This window comes from Microtus pennsylvanicus, chromosome 2, assembly GCF_037038515.1.
Source record: "Microtus pennsylvanicus isolate mMicPen1 chromosome 2, mMicPen1.hap1, whole genome shotgun sequence".
NCBI classification, from domain to species: Eukaryota; Metazoa; Chordata; class Mammalia; order Rodentia; family Cricetidae; genus Microtus; species Microtus pennsylvanicus.
Genome location: NC_134580.1, coordinates 57,842,185 through 57,859,744, shown reverse-complemented (window position 1 = coordinate 57,859,744; position 17,560 = coordinate 57,842,185). Strand labels below are relative to the sequence as shown.

Sequence of the window (17,560 nt, the reverse complement as noted above, 5' to 3'; positions counted from 1 at the left end):
AATTAAATTACATTAAAATGTCAATAATTATTTGTTTTAAAATTCCCTAGTTGTTTTATTTTAATGTGGTAATGTTTAATTTAATATGCTGACATAGTTTGCCTCAGTTTTCCACTTAAGGGAAGTTACAGAGGAGTTGTAGACAATAGTCATCTTCATGTTTTTCTATATTGCAGTACACTTAAAACTGCAAAAAAAAATTTTAGAATTAAAAAATGTTTTAAAAATTGTTTTATTTTTATGGGTATGAGTGTTTTGCCCACGTGTAAGCCTGTGCAAAATTTGTATTCAATAGCTGTGGAGGCCAGAAGAGAATTGGAACTGGCTTTAAGAGAAGGTTGTAAGCTACCATGTGGTGCTGGGGTTAAAACCTCGGTCTTCCGGAAGAGAAACCAGTACTGTTAATGGCTGAGACAGTTCTCTAGCCTCTACTTTCGGCATTATTAAAGAAACACTAGACTTTAGTTTTATGTCCATACAAGGTAAACTAAGAAAAGCTAGCCACCTGGTGGTAGTTGCACATGCCTTTAATCCCAGTATTTGAGAGGCAGAGGCAGGCTCCAATGCTACAGAGAAACCCTGTCTCGAAAAACTAAAAAAAAAAAAAAAAAAGAAAGAAAGAAAGAAAGAAAGAAAGAAAAATATATATCTTTAAAAGTTATCGTTTTACCGTTTAAAAAAATTATATAATGTATATAAATAGATTTTATGATGCCAAAATATTTAATTGAACAACAGTGGCTCTGAGTGGTGGTGACACATACATTTAATCCAGGTGCTTGATAGACAAAAGAACAAGGTGGATCCTTGTAAATTTAAGGCCAATTTGGTCTATAGAGGGTTCCAGGATATTCAGGGCTACACCGAGAAACCCTGTCTCAAAAAAAAAAAGGAAGGAAGCAAAGAAAGAAAGAAAGAAAGAAAGAAAGAAAGAAAGAAAGAAAGAAAGAAAATAGAGTGTATAGTGTGAATTCTAATTGGTCTTAATAATAAAAACTCAGAGTCAGATATTAACTTACTCCATTAATACCATGAGATAGCATATAATTCTGACCTTTGTACAGAATCATAAGGGCTTTGATCCACTTTACTAAGTTTTCTGATGTGTAGCCTGCCTTTCCGGATTTATTTGCATTAGTAAAGGTTGTAGGGGCTCCAGTTATTGGTGTTTCCCATACATTGCAAGGAAGGATTCAGTTAGTTCTCTTTTTCAACTGAGTTCTCTTGCTTTGGGATATTTGTTGCTACTCTCTCCCAAAAAAATTACTGCACCAGGCATAAACATTATACGTAGACATGCATGGCATGCAGACAAAGCACCTGTACACATAAGATAAGTTATAAAATACCTATACACATAAGATAAAAGAAAGTACCATTTTTCTATTGTTAGATAATTTCTCATGTACTTACTCAAAGAATTTACTAGTCTCTTTTGCCATTTAACCATATTTTGAAAAAAGTACAATCAAATTTTTGGAGTTTCTGGGTTTCCTATGCTTTTCAATGTAGGTTAATATGAGTAGCTAATAATCTGTTTTCTTGGAGTCAAACATATTACTTGTGCTGTGGTTTAAGTGGGGATATCTTTATTAAATTACTTCACCTAAAAGCAAGGGCTGAGTTTGTACTTAGTAGTAGAGTACTTGTGACAGCCTCATTTTCATCTCCAAGATAACATACAAGAAAGAGTTAGGTAGTTTATAATTTGATATGACTTTGTCTTTTCATATTTTTTCCCATATTATATTTATTATATATATATATATATATATATATATATATATATATATATATATCTTGCAACAATTTTGTTAACTACAATTTTATTTGATATGTTAGATATTCTCTTTTAGAAGATTTATTACAATTTGGCGCTTGTCAAATTTCTATTGCTGTGATGAAACATCATGAACAAAAGCAAGTCGGGATAGAAGGGATTTATTTGGCTTACACTTCCAGATTATAGTCCATCACTGGAGGAAATCAGGGCAGGGGCCTGGAGGCAGGAGCTGATACAGAGGCCATGGAAGGGTGCTGTTGACTGGCTAGCTTCCCATGGCTTGCTCAGACTGCTTTCTAATAGAACACAGGACCATGAGCCCAGGGATGGTACCACCCACAGTGGGTTGGGCCCTCCCCCACCAATCACTAATTAAGAAAATGTCCTATAGCTGGATCTTATGGAGGCATTTTCTGAATTGAGATTCAGATAACCCTAGCTTGTACCAACTTGACATAAAACTATCCAGCACAGGCCTGGAGAGATGGGTGAGCAGCTGGGAGCATTTACTCTCCCTCGTAGAGGACTTGAGTTTGGTTCCCACCTAATTTGTCATAATTGCCTATAACTCCAGTTCCGGGGGATCTGGCATCCTCTTCTGACCCCTTCAGGTTCTTCCATGTACATGGTATACATACATACACTCAGGGACTTGCATATACAAACATACAAGATTTTACTTTTATTTATGTATATGTGTGTTGGTGGATGTATGTGCAGATGTTCAAGGCCAGAAAGGGGCAATCCAGGGAGTTGGACACAGTTGTGAGCCACCCTATATGGATGCTGAGAATCAAATCCTCCCGAAGAGCATCAGGTACTCTAAACCACCGAGCCATTCTCTTTAAGAATATGACACAACATAATTATTTTGAGGGGAAGGGGGCAGGTGAGACAAGGTTTCTCTGCCCAGCAGCCCTGGCTGTCCTGGAACCCACTCTGTAGGCCAGACTAGCCTTAAACTCACAGAGGTCTGCTTGTCTCTGCCTCCTGAGTGCTGGGATTAAAATCGTGAGTCATTACCTAGTGCGGGAGAATTGTCTGTATTCTGACAATTATGTTTTAAATAAACCCTGATTGGTCGGTAGCCAGGCAGGAAGTATAGGCGGGAAAATCAGACAGAAAGTAGAGGTGGGCAATGAGAACAGAAGTATTCTGGGAAGAAGGAAGCTTTTCCCCCAGTCCTGCCCAGACCACAGAAGAAGCAAGATGTGACCTACTCTGCCGAAAAAGGTACCAAGCCATGTGGCTAACATATACTAGAATAATGGGCTGGTATACGTTATAAGAGCTAATACGAAGCCTGAGCTAATGGGTCAATCAGCTTATAATCTTATGGAGACCTCTGTGTGATTTTCTTTGGGACTTGCCAGCTGTGGGTACTGGGCAGGACAGAAACCCCCACAAGCAGGCCCTCATGTTACAGTCGCCACCCTGGTGACACATATTCTTAAAAATTTACAACTTAGTTTGGGCATATGTTTATACTCAAGGAACTACCACTAGTCATGATAAATAATCACTTCCAAAATTCATTATGTTGCTTTGCCATTCCTATTTCCTGTCCCTCCTCATCCATCTCTATACCCAAGGTCATTTTTTCTATCAAATAAGTTAGCTTACATTTGCTAGAGTTTTATATAAATAAAATCATACTTTTGTATTTTATGAACCCTAGTTGATTTTTAAAACTGGCTAAAGGGAAAAACACTTTATTCCTTTCAGAGTATTCAGTAAGGGACAGCAAGTAGATCCAAGTGTTAGACATGTTGAACAAGGTCTGGATTCAGGTTTCTCAAATGTATTTTTGGTTATGAAATACAATCAGATAAGCTCCTCCTCTGTTTCCTAAGTACTTACTGAGCACTTCTCTTGAGCCACCAAAATGTTTGTGACATAGCAATAAAGGCCAATTCTGTTCTTTTACCCTTAGGAAGGAAGCAGTATATTGGATATTGAGGAGAAAGACACAAAGCCATTCAAAATTTAAAACTAATATATCTACTAGAAGACTTCACATTAGTATTAAACAGTTGAGTTACTGTGTTGAAGGCATCTCTGTTTCTTTTTCTAAAGCAAATTCTTGGCATAACCTCAAAGATGAAAGTCCTGCATTGTTTGACACTGACCATCTGAGCCTTTTGTCTTGCGCTTCTGTGTTTAATGAAGAAATGGATCTGTACATCCACTTTTAAAGACCCTCCTCATTCACACACATCCATTATTCCATCAGAAGCGCTGCGTGTTTGCTCTCGGCACCAGACAGAGGGTGCCTTAGATAGAGGCCTGCCTTGTCTTTGTTTCTCAGGAGGTTTCATTATATGACAAGCATCTTTTCGACCCTGGAATTGATTTATTAAGTTTTGTTTCTTTTGTGACTTTCTACATGAGTTTTGACCCTCAGAGGCTGTAAAGAATGAATGCGGCTTAAGTGAAATAAAGGCAGTGAGTTGGAAAAAGACATTAAATCCTATGTGAAGGCTGTACAAGATTTCCCAGAAAGTACAAGCCTTCCTCAGGGAAGGGAGGAGCATGATGACTAGAGTTACGTTCTCAGAGCTCTGGTAAGGGTGTGGAAAGGAATACTTTCTCCTTACCCACTTTTTAAAATTTGTACAACATTTTTTTCAAAAAGTTTTGGATAATCACATTAAAAATTATAGATACTAAAAAAATGACACGTGGGAAAAAACTAAGTCAGTCCTGCGCCTGAGCTCAAGTTCTTCCCTTGGGCTTACTGTTGATTTACTATGATTTGCTTTCAAGGAATTTTTTTATTGTACAGACAAGCTGCATATTTACTGTATCTGTGTGTGTGTGTGTGTGTGTGTGTGTGTTGTATATTCGTGTGTTATTGTTGTTGTTGATGAAGTATTTTAAGTTTTATTTTGGAAATAAATAGAATTGCCTCTGTGCCTGTGGGGATACTTTGAGGTCACACACTCTTTGTGACTGGAGAAGCAGGATTCCTTTGCTGAGCAATTCTTCCTTATTTTCTGTCCCTGAAATCTAGAGTCCAGGGAGTTCCAGCTTGTGTTTTATCGGGGTGGGGGATAGAGTCATATTTTAATCCATTTCTCGAGGTTATTTCTCTGCATGCAGTCTTTGAAAAGATATCTTTTGTTTCATATCTTCTATTAAACTTGCTAATTTAGTCCAATTGCGTTTAAGTTATTAGAAGGCATGGAACTAATTTGATGATCTGTTCGTGACCCTTTAAAATTTAAAGCAATTTATATGAGCGTGTGTATGTGTGTTTGTTTTAGACAGGATCTCTATGTTAAATTGTCCTACTTAGGGCTGCCATTGCTGAAATACCATGACCAACTGGGGGAGGATTTGTGGAGCAAAGAGTTTGTTTATTTATACTTTCACATAACTGTTCTTAAAGGAAATCAGGACAGAACTCAGATAAGGTAGGAACCTGGAGGCAGGAATAGATACAGAGGTCATGAAGCAGTGCTTCTTACTGTCTTGTTCCTCATGACTCCTTCAGCTTTTCTTATAGAACCCAGGACCACCAGCCCAGGAGTGACTCCACCCACAGTAGGCTGAGACCTCCCCATCAATCACTAAGAACTGTCCTTAAAGAATATAGCCAGATCTTATGGAGGCATTTTCTTAGAGGAGGTTCCCTCCTCTCTGATGACTCCTGTTTTTGTCAGGTTGATGCAAAACTAGCCAGCACAGTAATGTAGGCTGACCTGGCACTCACTTTTTGGTTCAGGGTGATGTTGACTGAGTTTCTTATGGGGGCCATTTGTTGACTGAAGCTTTCTGTCCTGCCCGGTTCCCGCAATCGTTAAGTCCCAAAGAAATCACACAGAGGTGTACATTAACTATAAACTGATTGGCCTATTAGCTCAGGCTTCTTATTAACTCTTATAACTTATATTAGCCCATTATTATTATCTGTGTTTGCCACATGGCTCAGTACCTTTTTCAGCGAGGCAGTAGTCACATCTTGCTTCTTTGGTGTCTGGACAGGACTGCGGAGGAATGGGCTTTTCTCTTTCCAGAATTCTCCTGTTCTCATTGCCTCACCTCTACTTCCTGTCTGGTTGTCCCACCTATGCTTTCTGCCTGGCTACTGGCCAATCAGCGTCTATGTAAAACATAATTGACAGAATACAGAATTCTCCCACACCAGGATTTCAACGTTTCTTTGTCAGCCACCCATATTTGGGGAATATAGGCATTTAAAACTTACAACTTCTATGTAATTTTAGCTGGAAAAACCTTACAGGAACATTTCTGTTCAAATTCTGTTCTCCCCCAAATCTGGTTCTCCTGTGTCATCTCCCTTTTATTATTTACATAAAAATGAGAATATCCTATGTGTCCTATTGAGGATGCAGAAATATGTATATTATATTCGGTAAATAGATTTAGCCTAGAAGAGTCAATTCTCTGAAACCAGGTATTACCCCTTATTTATTTGGTTTCTGTTGAGGAAAACAATGAGCTATAGGAAGTGTTTTTGACCCATGTTCTCAGTTTTAAGCCGTAGAGTAAGTTGTTTGTGGTCTGTCGCTTTTTTAATAGTTTGTACTGCTGCAAACAGTTTCTTCATAACTATATTGTATTGTACAACGTTTCCAATTCGAAACTCAGAATATTGATTGGGATTAAGGGATAAATTATTGAATTAAGTACAGGCTAAAATTCTAGTCTTTTTTAAGGTTCATTTTTAATTTTTCAGAATTAAAACTAAAAATCACTGTAGCGGGGGAATAAGTGGTTGTGAGCCCCCTGATGTGGGTGCTGAGAATTGAAATCAAGTCCTCCAGAAGAGCAGACAGTACACTTAACAGCTGAGCCATCTTTTTAGCCCTACAATTCTAATTTCTGTGGGGACAACAAAGAAGACATATTTAATGTTTTCTGGATTGTTAATTCTGATGTCAATTAGGCATGTATATTTAAAATAGCTTATGTTATATTTTCTACTCTACCACCACCTTAGAGGAAAGCTATACCTTCAAGGTATGGTAAGTGAATGCGGATGACAGGAGGATAATAGAGTTGAAAAGACGAAGGGTGTTGAAATGTCATGGTTTTTGAATATTTACTGTGAGTCCTTGTGGAGCTGAGTATTTATGTGTCATCTGATAATTATCACTAATCCTATAATTTTGTCAGGTGTTACTGTATTTATAAGGGGACCAGGTCATAGAGGAGTTAAGAGACCTAGCCAACATCATGCGCTAACAGACTCTGAAATGGCAGTTCGGGTCTAGAGACAGCCATTGATCATGATCAGATAAGCCACGAAGGTGAATAGAGTTGGGATTCCATTTATACCTCCTGCAAAACTTTCATTCTGCAAAGGTCATTCAACTAGACTGTGATTGCTACTATAGAGTGTCCATAAAGGCAGACACGTGCTTTTAGCCCTTTCCATTTCCTGAGCACAGTTCCTAGTGAATTTCACACTGGAAAGTCACAATAGAAAAATCAAGTTCTTTTCTTTACATACATTCCATGTGCTCTGAGTAGCATTCAAAAGCCAAGAGAAACCTTTTTTTGAACTTTACTCTGGTTGCTTGGTAATCATTCAAACCCACAGTCTCTGTGGCTCTCTGGAGTATTGTTTGACTCCAGGAGAGAATTTGTGAATTGCGATTGGACAGCTGAGTGGTAAGTGTCCAGAGAACAAGAATCTGCAGGAAAGCAGACTAAAAGTGTGCAGGAGCCTTATGCTTTGCTGTGTAAGTCGAGAATGACTCTTGTTTATATAAAATGAAGAGATTTAATTATCACTGCCTATTTTTCAGGTTCTTTTCAGTTGTAAAATATGTGAGGCAGCTGCTTTCTGTCTTCCTGTGTGTCTGCATGCATTCTCCGTGGCCAGCACTGTTCAGTGTGAGTGAGGACACTGGCATGTGCTGCAGTCCCCTCTTAGCCCTGGGAAACTCTGTTGTTATTACAAAGCAAGACGATTTTATATATGATACTCTGCATATTCTCTACTTAAAATGTGAAGAAATGGCAAGCTCTTAAGACTTGAGTAGCTTTTTCTTTATGATTCCTCAGCAAAAAGGAGCATGTTTTAAAGTTTCCTTTTTTATAATAGAAATCTTAATCCAGATATTGAAATTACTTACAAGATATAAAACACATTTTAATACTTAAATTGACTTCTGCCAAGATTTATCCAATTTAGAAAAATTCAGAAAATTGCAACATATCACTGCATAAGGAAAGGTACAAGCAAGAAATAAAAAATGATATTGGGTGAACATTTTAGTCTAAGATGTAGTCTGGTAGAGTGCTAATCTACGGTCTACCCCAAATGCTCGTTCTGGTGGTCTGCCTGGCCGTGCTTTGCTTGCCCATTGATGTGCACTAATAGTGCACAGCTGGGTGCTTACGGGGAACCTCTGCAGCTATTCATCTTTGCTCTCTGTTTTCCATTTTCAGTAGTATCTCGTGCCCTGTACCGTGTTTGATCTTTGTGGAATCTTAGTGCCTTCCTTTCAACTCATGCATTCCTCTGGTCCATCTATACTCGGCAGTCTTAAAGACTCCTCAAGATATTAGACAATAAATGTAATACCAACCTTGTTTTTCACTTCTCAGGAATCAGCTCTTTATTACCTGATATCCTGCTATACATAAAGAATACGTACTTGATATGTTTAGTCCAGTTCTTTGGCTCTTTTTAGGCAGGAAAGTTAATCTGTGTCTTCTACTCCATTTTGACCAGAAATGAAGAATGAAGCACCTACTTCATACCTGGGATGTTTGGAGGGATGAAAAAGTGTGTGTGTGTGTGTGTGTGTGTGTGTGTGTGTGTGTGTGTGTGTGTGTGTGTGTATGATGGAATTATGTTATAATCCCAACAAATAAATAATTTTTAAATATTAAAAATAATTCTCCTTGGATCATTTTAGAGTACAGCTTTACAAATTATTCTGCTCATGTTGAAAGGTCTTGGTGTTCTCAACAGTAGAGAATTAGAGAAATGGTTTTGTAGTCAAATAACTGAGAAAAAGTCACAGCATCATTGGGTGTGTTCAGAACACCTTTCCTGAGACTCATGCCATGTCATTGTGTTTATGACTGTTCATACAACACCTTTTACTATCATTCTAAGTGTATCATTTGTATTTCTTGTTTGTTCTTTGACTATCTAATTTGTAGCTTTTGACTCCAGAATTTTCAACAAGTTTTCATGGTATTTGTGTAGCAGTATTGTCCCTTCTTTGACACCTGTATGGATTGGGTCAAGGCATAAATGAGCAAAGCAAATCTGTGCCCATCCTTAAAGATCTTAGTGTAAGTTGTGGTACAGCTTAAAACATAGATGTTATCATTGACAAAGGCTTAAGGAAGGTAGCAGTAAGCCCTTTATGTGCTCCTACACTGTTAGTTTCTTTATGTTGGCACTTGAAAGGAAGTGAAGGGAGCAAGATTTAAAGCAGGTAAGAAAGTTGGTAAGTCACAGTTGAGAATCAATCAACTTGTCAATTGAATTTCAAAATCTATACTCTTTTGCTCTTATACTACATATGGAAAAATAGTTTTGTGAAGAAAAATAGGCTTAATTTTATTTTGAATTTAACCATGTTTCAAATAATGCTGGATGTTCTTATTTAAATTTATTTTATTTCCTTGAACAACTCAGTTTCTTCTCCAGGCTTAGTAGTGTAGTCCTAGAATATCAGGTCTTAGGAAACTGAAGAAGGAGGATGAATTCAGGGCCAACCTGGGCTACAAAATGACACTCTTGTCTCAAAATAAGACAGAGACAGAGAGGGAGAAGAGATGAGAGACAGAATGAGCTAGATTATGCCTCCTTTTCAGTACTTAAGGTTCCCACTTTAAGTGTAACATTTTTCTAATGGACCTAAAATTTGATTAACCTTCAAAGCTTTAACTTGTGAATTCTTGATATTTCCTAAATTTTAAACTTATTATTATTTTTTTGAATAACATATTAGCTATATTTCAAGAAAAGGACACTGGGTCTACAATCCCAATTATTACATGCTCTGTGGATAGTGAATGTAATTGCTCATTTTTTCATTTTTCAATGCTCTAGGCTGCAATTTAGGTTTTTTTTATTTTTTTATTTTTATTTTTTTTTATTATTGAGAAAAAAAATTTCCGCCTTCTCCCAGCCTCCCCCCTCCCCCACCCCTCCCCCACCCCTCTCCCCCTCCCCCCACTCCTCTCCCCCTCCCTCTCCAGTCTGAAGAGCAGTCAGGGTTCCCTGCCCTGTGGAAAGTCCAAAGTCCTCCCCCCTCCATCTCATCTGGCGATGGATGGAGATAGAGACAGAGACCCACACTGGAGCACTGGACTGAGCTCCCAAGGTCCCAATGAGGAGCAGAAGGAGGGAGAACAAGAGCAAAGAAGTCGGGACCACGAGGGGTGCACCCACCCACTGAGACAGTGGAGCTGATCTATTAAACTTATTTTGATGTTTCTGTTTTACCTACAAAAGCAAATCTCTCCAAACTCCAAAGAAAAAAAGAGACAAAATGAAAGAGTATGCTTACTGTGTGGCTTTGTGTGCTGGTCCTTTTAGCCTGAGCTGAATAATCAAGGATATATTTTCTTAAATACGTCAGTACTAAAATATTGTTAGCATCATTATATTTTTCTTAGGCTTGAGAGTGAGTCTCTTTGGATTTTTCTCTATCTTTTTCGGAGTCCATCCCACTATGTGTAACTCCTAGTAGTTTAAAGAGGCTTCATGCATTTCCCCTTTTTTGTCTGTATCTTGGGGAAAATGTATTCCATAGAGCAAGAAATCATGTTTATAATAAATAAGGTCTACTTGTTCCTAGTCATATTTTATTTTGTTTGTCCTGTATTTGAACTTAGCAGAGTTATAGATGATCTACATGCAATCCTTTATAGGACTTACTGTCGTCTTGAACTTGTGGTGGTTCTCCTCGTGCCTTTGCTTGTGTTTCTGCTAGGTTGCAGTGTCCCACACACTATGGCTGTTGTATTTCAGTGTGGGCATCTACATCTGGAGTCCTCTCAGCCTCTCTTCCTCACTCTTCCCACTGTGCCACAGTGTATTGGGATCTCCTCTCTTTTGCTGTGACATCCTGGATATCTCTGCCATTGTTCTTAACTGCATTAACTTTGCACTCAATGCATTTTTCTCATGAGATAATTCCTTTAAGAAATTATTTATTTCCTTGTTATAGTTATCATTTCATTGTCTGGCACAGTACGTGGCAGACATCAGTTATAGTTAATTGAAGAATGCATAAATTAGTAACATTAATTTCTTTATCATTTTTATAACTTTAAAATGTAAGTTTTAACATAATTTTCTTATCAAGGCCTATTCTATTCTTTTTAAAGATTCATAAGTAATTTGCTTTTCTTTTAAAATTGTGAAAAAAAATTGTCAGAAGCCAGATTTGTTTAATGTCATTCAAGTGTCAATTGTGTGATACCCTCCTCTGCCCCCCAATCTCCACTGCCTCTTAAGATGGTGACCCTATGAATGAGACGGAGTGAAGAACATTGGGTGGGTGGAGATTAAGATTCCCTGCTGGCTTGTAATTACAAGACTCTGGATAGTTATTTATTTGGATGAAATGATGCATACGTTTTTGCATGCATCAAAAGTAAAGCATGTTTGATTGTTGGAGGAATGTCTGAATTCCCCAGTGGGATGTCATGGGGATGTTTATAAACTCTCACCAAGCAGTTCTTCCACAATAGAATTTCACTGGCATTGAGATAATAATTTGCACAGTCAAATTACTTTCTTTTCAAAACCAAGGGACTTATGAGGACCTAATCCTTTATTAATGTCAACCCATAGGCTGCAAGAAAGCGTAAGATTGCCATTCGCAAAGCCCAGGGGAAGAATGTGGAGGCCATTCGAGAGCTGAATGAGTATCTGGAACAGTGAGTGTTTTACAAGGGGATTGTGTTTTGCTATTCTGATAAATCTTTTTTTAATTAAAATGGAATTTGCATTTGATTTTCTAGTTTGTTCATTTATAGAACATTTACACATACTCTTTTCCTTTATTTTCTCCTGTCAGATTTGTAGGAGACCAAGAAGCCTGGCATGAACTCGCAGAACTTTATATCAATGAACATGAGTAAGTTGTTAAAAACACGTAGAACTTTAAGAAAGAAACTGTGAAGTTCAGTAGACTCATTTCTAGAAGACTGGAAAAAAAGTCAATCACCTGTCATTGTAGATGAGGAGGAACTAATTAAATGAGCAAATAAGTAAAAAATAATAAATAAAAATTGCTAGTTATGTCAATAGCTTTTAAATGGGTCATTTGGCTTTACTAAATTATTTTTGCCCAGAAAATAAGCTTTTCTTTTAAATACAAGTGGGATCCTTTGGGATCTGAAAGGCTTTTTGCTAAGCTATTTCTTTTGGGAAATCAAAATTGTGAATTTTAGAGTTCAAATTGTTCTCATATACAAAGAGTATTATACTCCCTGCTGTTTGAAAATTCAGTCAATTGTATGCATTTATTAACCTCAGTCCTAAGAGAGTCAACTCTTCCCGAGCAGCAGCGTCCGGTTGCCTGGGTTAAAAAGTAAGTGTGATCAAGAATGTTGAATGCCGTAGGAACTTGGTTATTGGGTATTTAATGTTTTTGTTAGCTTTATTATTGCCGTAGTGACAAGAGGAAAACCTAGTGAGCAAGGATTAGTGCAGAGTCCTAGTCCAGGTTTACAAACATCGTAGCATTAGCACCAACCTCCAAGTAGGGTGTGAGGCTTACTTCTTTTTTCATTTAGGCCTAAATCTGAATGATATCACATTGCCTTCCTTTTGAAAGAATAGAATTAGACTCCCATGCACACTTTCTTGTGTGTGTGAATAGTTAACTTTTCTCTCAATACTACACACAGGTGGCACCAGAGATAAAACAGAAGGAGATGTGTATATTGCCTTTTCCCAGGTCTTTACAAGCGGCTGCGGAATCATGCTATGATTTTAGTGAAAGTGGCATTGAGAATAAAAGCCATAGCTGTCATGTAGAATGCATATTACATCCAGGAGCCATTCTTCCACCTTGTGTTGTGCCAGAATCTCTTCCCAGGGTAAAGGATCTGTTTACTGAATTGTGTTCAGAGTAAATGTATATAAATAAGCCTGCATATGCTTAGGATGGGGCGACATGCAGTATTTGGGTAGAAAACTAGATGTTCAGTGTGCATTACAAATGCTCACATTGGATTTTATTTTCATAAAGGGGGCAATCATTTATAATTTCTTTGTACTTTTTGAAGATCCCTAACTAAAAGCAATTTTAAAGTTTCAAATTATCAAGGAAATCTTATTTTTTTCAAGACAAAAAAAAGTACCGAATGCAGAAAACCTAGAAACTCCAAAAAACATAAAGTCACAATCAGATTTACTTGAAATTCCACCCATCTAACTGCACTGTTCCCTGCCTTCTCTTGTTGTATGCTGCATGAAAATCACTTAAATCTTGTGAGGACATTTCATTTTAACCTTAATTTGAATTTTTGGTGGCATATTGGATTTTTAGATATTGAATGTCAGAGAGTGCTTTCTCCTTACTTTTTAGATAAGTAGCTATTAGATGAGTCATGGTTTTGTTTTAGATTTGTATCTGGTCCTTTATTTGTCTGCTTATTTAGTGGATACCTTTTCAAGAATGAATGCTAAGTTTTAGGTATAAAGATAAGAAGAGCTGAAAAACTGCAGAAGTTGGCTAGGAATCTGTGTGTAAGATCCTCCAGAAATAGATGATTTTGGGAGTTTCCAGGGTGAATTTGATTCCTTATTCCCTGTGTGTTTGACTGCTGTACCAGCTGACAATTTCATTACTATTGCCAACACAAGTTTTCATAGTGCTGTGTGGAGCTGTATCCAGGCAAGTCAGGCAGTAGTTATATCGTGGCTCTCTTCAGTGGTACAGCCTGGGTTGTAGTTGACCTCCCTGTACCTCTCTCTCTGCAGAGAATCAGCATTAATTTCTACTTTTTTGGGTGTTTTGTAAGATAAAATGGGTTAATACACTTAAAAATTTTGAGTATTACAAGGCATACAATGAACATGTAATGAAATTACTTATTACTGTGTATGTAAGTGTGGATTTAGAGTATATATTTCAGAAAAGATGCAAAGTGTTAATATGCATATATTGATAAATACTAAAAGTAACTTTAGTTAGCCTTGTTCTGTTGAGTGGGGTCACTACCTCACTGGGAATAAACCTTGTAACAGCTAAGCATTCATAAGGGTTTTCTGTAAATAGTGAGGATGGTTACATAGCTTTAAGCATATAAAATTAAGGTAAATTATAATCACATGGTCTAAAAGCTATTTTAACCAGAATCCTCCTGGTAGCTCTCTCTGCATGTTTTCAGCACCACTTGATTTAATAGTAGTGGAGGGAATATCAGATCAAACTTCATCTATTATTGATAGCTTTAGAAAAACCTAATTTTATTTTGATTTTACATTTGAATATAAAAATGAAAAGTCTTAAAAAAATGGAAAGTCTTTGTTGTAGGATATATTGAAGGTTGTAAAGCAACTAGACAGGATTTTGTTAAATAGCTGCTTTAGCTATTTAAACATTAATAGTAAATTTATCGAAGCTATGCTATGTAGAACTCCAAGGGAAGCACCTGTGCAGTTGATGTGTAGGTGCTACTGTAATGATGCCACTTTTAGAGAAGTAATAGCCATTGATTCATAGCTTACTTTGGGATTAAACATAGATTTATTATTCACTTCAATAAAAGTCTATATATTAGATTTTGAATTAATAAATGCTTTAAATCTGCTTAAATAGCTTTAGAAATAAGTTTCTAATGTCACTAAGATTTTAAGTTATTTTAAAGTATGTTTAAGAAAGTTTGTGACTTAAAATCTCTATATCCCATTAATATTTTGCAGTTATGCCAAGGCAGCCTTCTGCTTAGAGGAGCTAATGATGAGCAACCCACACAACCACCTGTACTGTCAGCAGTACGCAGAAGTGAGTGAGCCCCGCCTTCCTCCTTGCAGCCAGCCTCTCAGCACTTTAGAACGGCCAATGAGTGCTGAGGGGGATGCAAGTCAAAAAATTTAAATATTGAGTTGAAATCCTAACTTTTCAGATAAACTGAAATTCTTTGTAGTTTCGTACAGTATTTATGTTGATCTTCCTAATTATGAATCAGTTAAATCACAGTTGTCAATATTTAATTCCTTCTGAGACATTTATAAAGATGATGGCTTTTAAATACATATTCCAGGCAATTCATGAAATATAGGAAATATGTGTTTAATTTGCACAGTATTAGAAATCATAGTTTAATTGACTCCTATAATGTTATAAAGACTTCATATGAAAGGATATAAAAGAACTATTCCTTCCATTATTAAAGTGCAGATGTAAAATAGAGAATTCCTATTTGGAGTCTAGATTTATAATACCAGTAATAGAAACAACAGTGTTGTGCCTCAGCAAGACCATTGAAATGAAAAGTGTGCTATACTTTTTTAGTGTGGCAATATTTTTTATTATAGCTACTCTGATTCTATGTTCATAGCAGAGAATAGTTTGGCAAGGGCAAGTGTGTGTTTTAAACTTTAGATTAACTACCTTACAGTGAATGCTGTTAGCATGCTGCATTTGTTTATGGAATATCTGTCCTCATTACTTAATGCCTATCTATGATGGAGCATGTTACATTTCAAAACAGTAAAATAAACAGGTTTCAGCAATCTGTAACTTTTAACAGGTCAAATACACCCAAGGTGGACTTGAAAACCTTGAGCTTTCAAGAAAGTATTTTGCACAGGCACTGAAACTCAACAACCGAAACATGAGAGCTCTGTTTGGGCTTTACATGGTAAGTTGGTGTGCGTGTTCAGCGTTACTCTAGAGAGTCTGGCGTCTCAGCCTCCCGGTCTCCCCGGCGTGCTTTCTTGTTGTATTGATGAGCAGAGTTGATTATGAGCAGGAGGATGCAGAGCAGCTTTCCCTGTGACTGTGTGTCCTTCTTTGCTCTGTGACATTCCATCTGAGATGTGCTCGCCAGATCAGAATCGAACAGTGTTAGGTACTAAAGCATAATATATATATTGTTCATTTGTTTGATATTTTTGGGTGTGTACCCAGTGTTACTGTACTTCTTTCCTAATTATAAATATAAAAGACATTTTAACCTACGCCAATAAAAAGTATTAGAAGAAAACTCTATAGTATATCAAATTTTAAATATTTTAAAGGTATAGAAAAACTGTTTGAAAATTATTTGTGAAATTACATAGTTATCAGTTAGCATGGCCAATTAAGACCTTAAAAATGTTTAACAAGAACTATAAGAAGCAGGATATTTTGCGGAGCTTTAGAATATTGTTAAGACTGGTACCTGTTTGCAGTCAGAAAGGCCAGGGAAACTGACAGGTCCCCTTGTTCTTTGACATTGTAATTTACCTTTTGTTTTTCCTTTGTTTTGAAAGTTTATCATTTCAGAATTTCAAACTTGAATATTTTTTTATAAAATTCACCTTCTACTCCTTCAATATCCTCCCCCCATTTTTCCTTCTCAGATTCATGTGCTTTTTTAAAAATCTACTGAATCCAATTAGAGTTGTCAATATTATACTAGTTTCTTTTTATTGACTCTTGATGAATGTCATTTTTGTTGAAGCCAGTGAAAGATAATTGGTTGAAAATATAGTGATAAGAAACAAATGACATAATTTTCAGGAACAAAATGTGATTAAAGTTTACCTCAAAGAATTTAAAGAAATTTTTCTTTGATTCTACCAGAAACAATTACAGTGGCTTGGAGATGCACCGGTGTTGGCAGTGTCTAAGAAATAATGGCCATCTTTAAAGCTGCATGACAGCTTTTACTAAGAATTCCTTGCTTGTACAGGATATTGCTGAGTGCTGGTTTTCATTTCACATCAGCTGTTTAAGTACATATTCTAATTGCTACTTGAAATTCATAAATGCTGCAACTGAGATACACACACCATACAGTTCCTATTTTAAGATGGGATTCCAGCCCCGGCATTTGGTTTTTATTCAACCACTGCATTACCTGGATTTCATATAAAAAATTTGCCACAAGAATACAGATAACCCACTGACTTCAGAGGAGAGAGTGCAAAGACTATGAAGGAGACCTTAAAAGAAAACTTAGCCTTTCCTGAGTTTCATAGGCAGATCCTTGTAAGAATAAGGTGTATTTAGGAATACAACCAAAGTTCAACCTTCCTCTTCCCAGAAGTATAAAGATATATTTTAAATCCAACCTGTTGTTTTGAAGGTTTATAGGTTATTTTGCAGATATTAGACTAAAAATCTCGCATTAAATTACATAGTTTTTAAAGGCAGGTTTGTAGTGTACGATTGCACTGGAATGACAAGGCGATTAGAGAGGAGTATCCTCCTTAGATCAGAGATATCTAACTTGTTTTTCCCAAGCTAGATTATTTCTATTGGCCTTAATATATTTTCACCTTTTAATATAGGAAGTTTTGCTAAATTGTTTTTGAAGTTCTTTCTGTTAATATTTGATAATCTGATATTGGAGATTAAATATTTTTAAGTAGCAAGAAATAATAATGTCCTAAGTAAAATGCTTTGGTTTATAAAGTACACTTCCACAGTGTTAGAGATTTTATCTTTAAGAGCTGTTGTAGATATATAGTTAAATAATATTAGATATACTTTAAAATGTCCTTTGTCTTGTTATTTTAGATTATGCTCCATTTTAAATTATATTTTAATTTTTGAGCATTATTTTTATTCAATATTATTTTTATTTTAAAATTGTTTTGCTTCAGTA

The 17,560-nt window shown here is 36.5% G+C and overlaps 1 protein-coding gene across 1 annotated transcript in view; it reads left to right on the top strand.

Moving 5' to 3' along the window:
- Positions 1–17,560, top strand: part of Emc2 (ER membrane protein complex subunit 2) — a 33,039-nt gene that overhangs the window by 10,072 nt on the left and 5,407 nt on the right. Inside the window, exons 6-9 of the mRNA XM_075961061.1 lie at positions 11,583–11,668; positions 11,809–11,868; positions 14,667–14,748; positions 15,497–15,607. Coding sequence (XP_075817176.1) covers positions 11,583–11,668; positions 11,809–11,868; positions 14,667–14,748; positions 15,497–15,607 — 339 coding nt within the window. The remainder of the gene's footprint in view (positions 1–11,582; positions 11,669–11,808; positions 11,869–14,666; positions 14,749–15,496; positions 15,608–17,560) is intronic.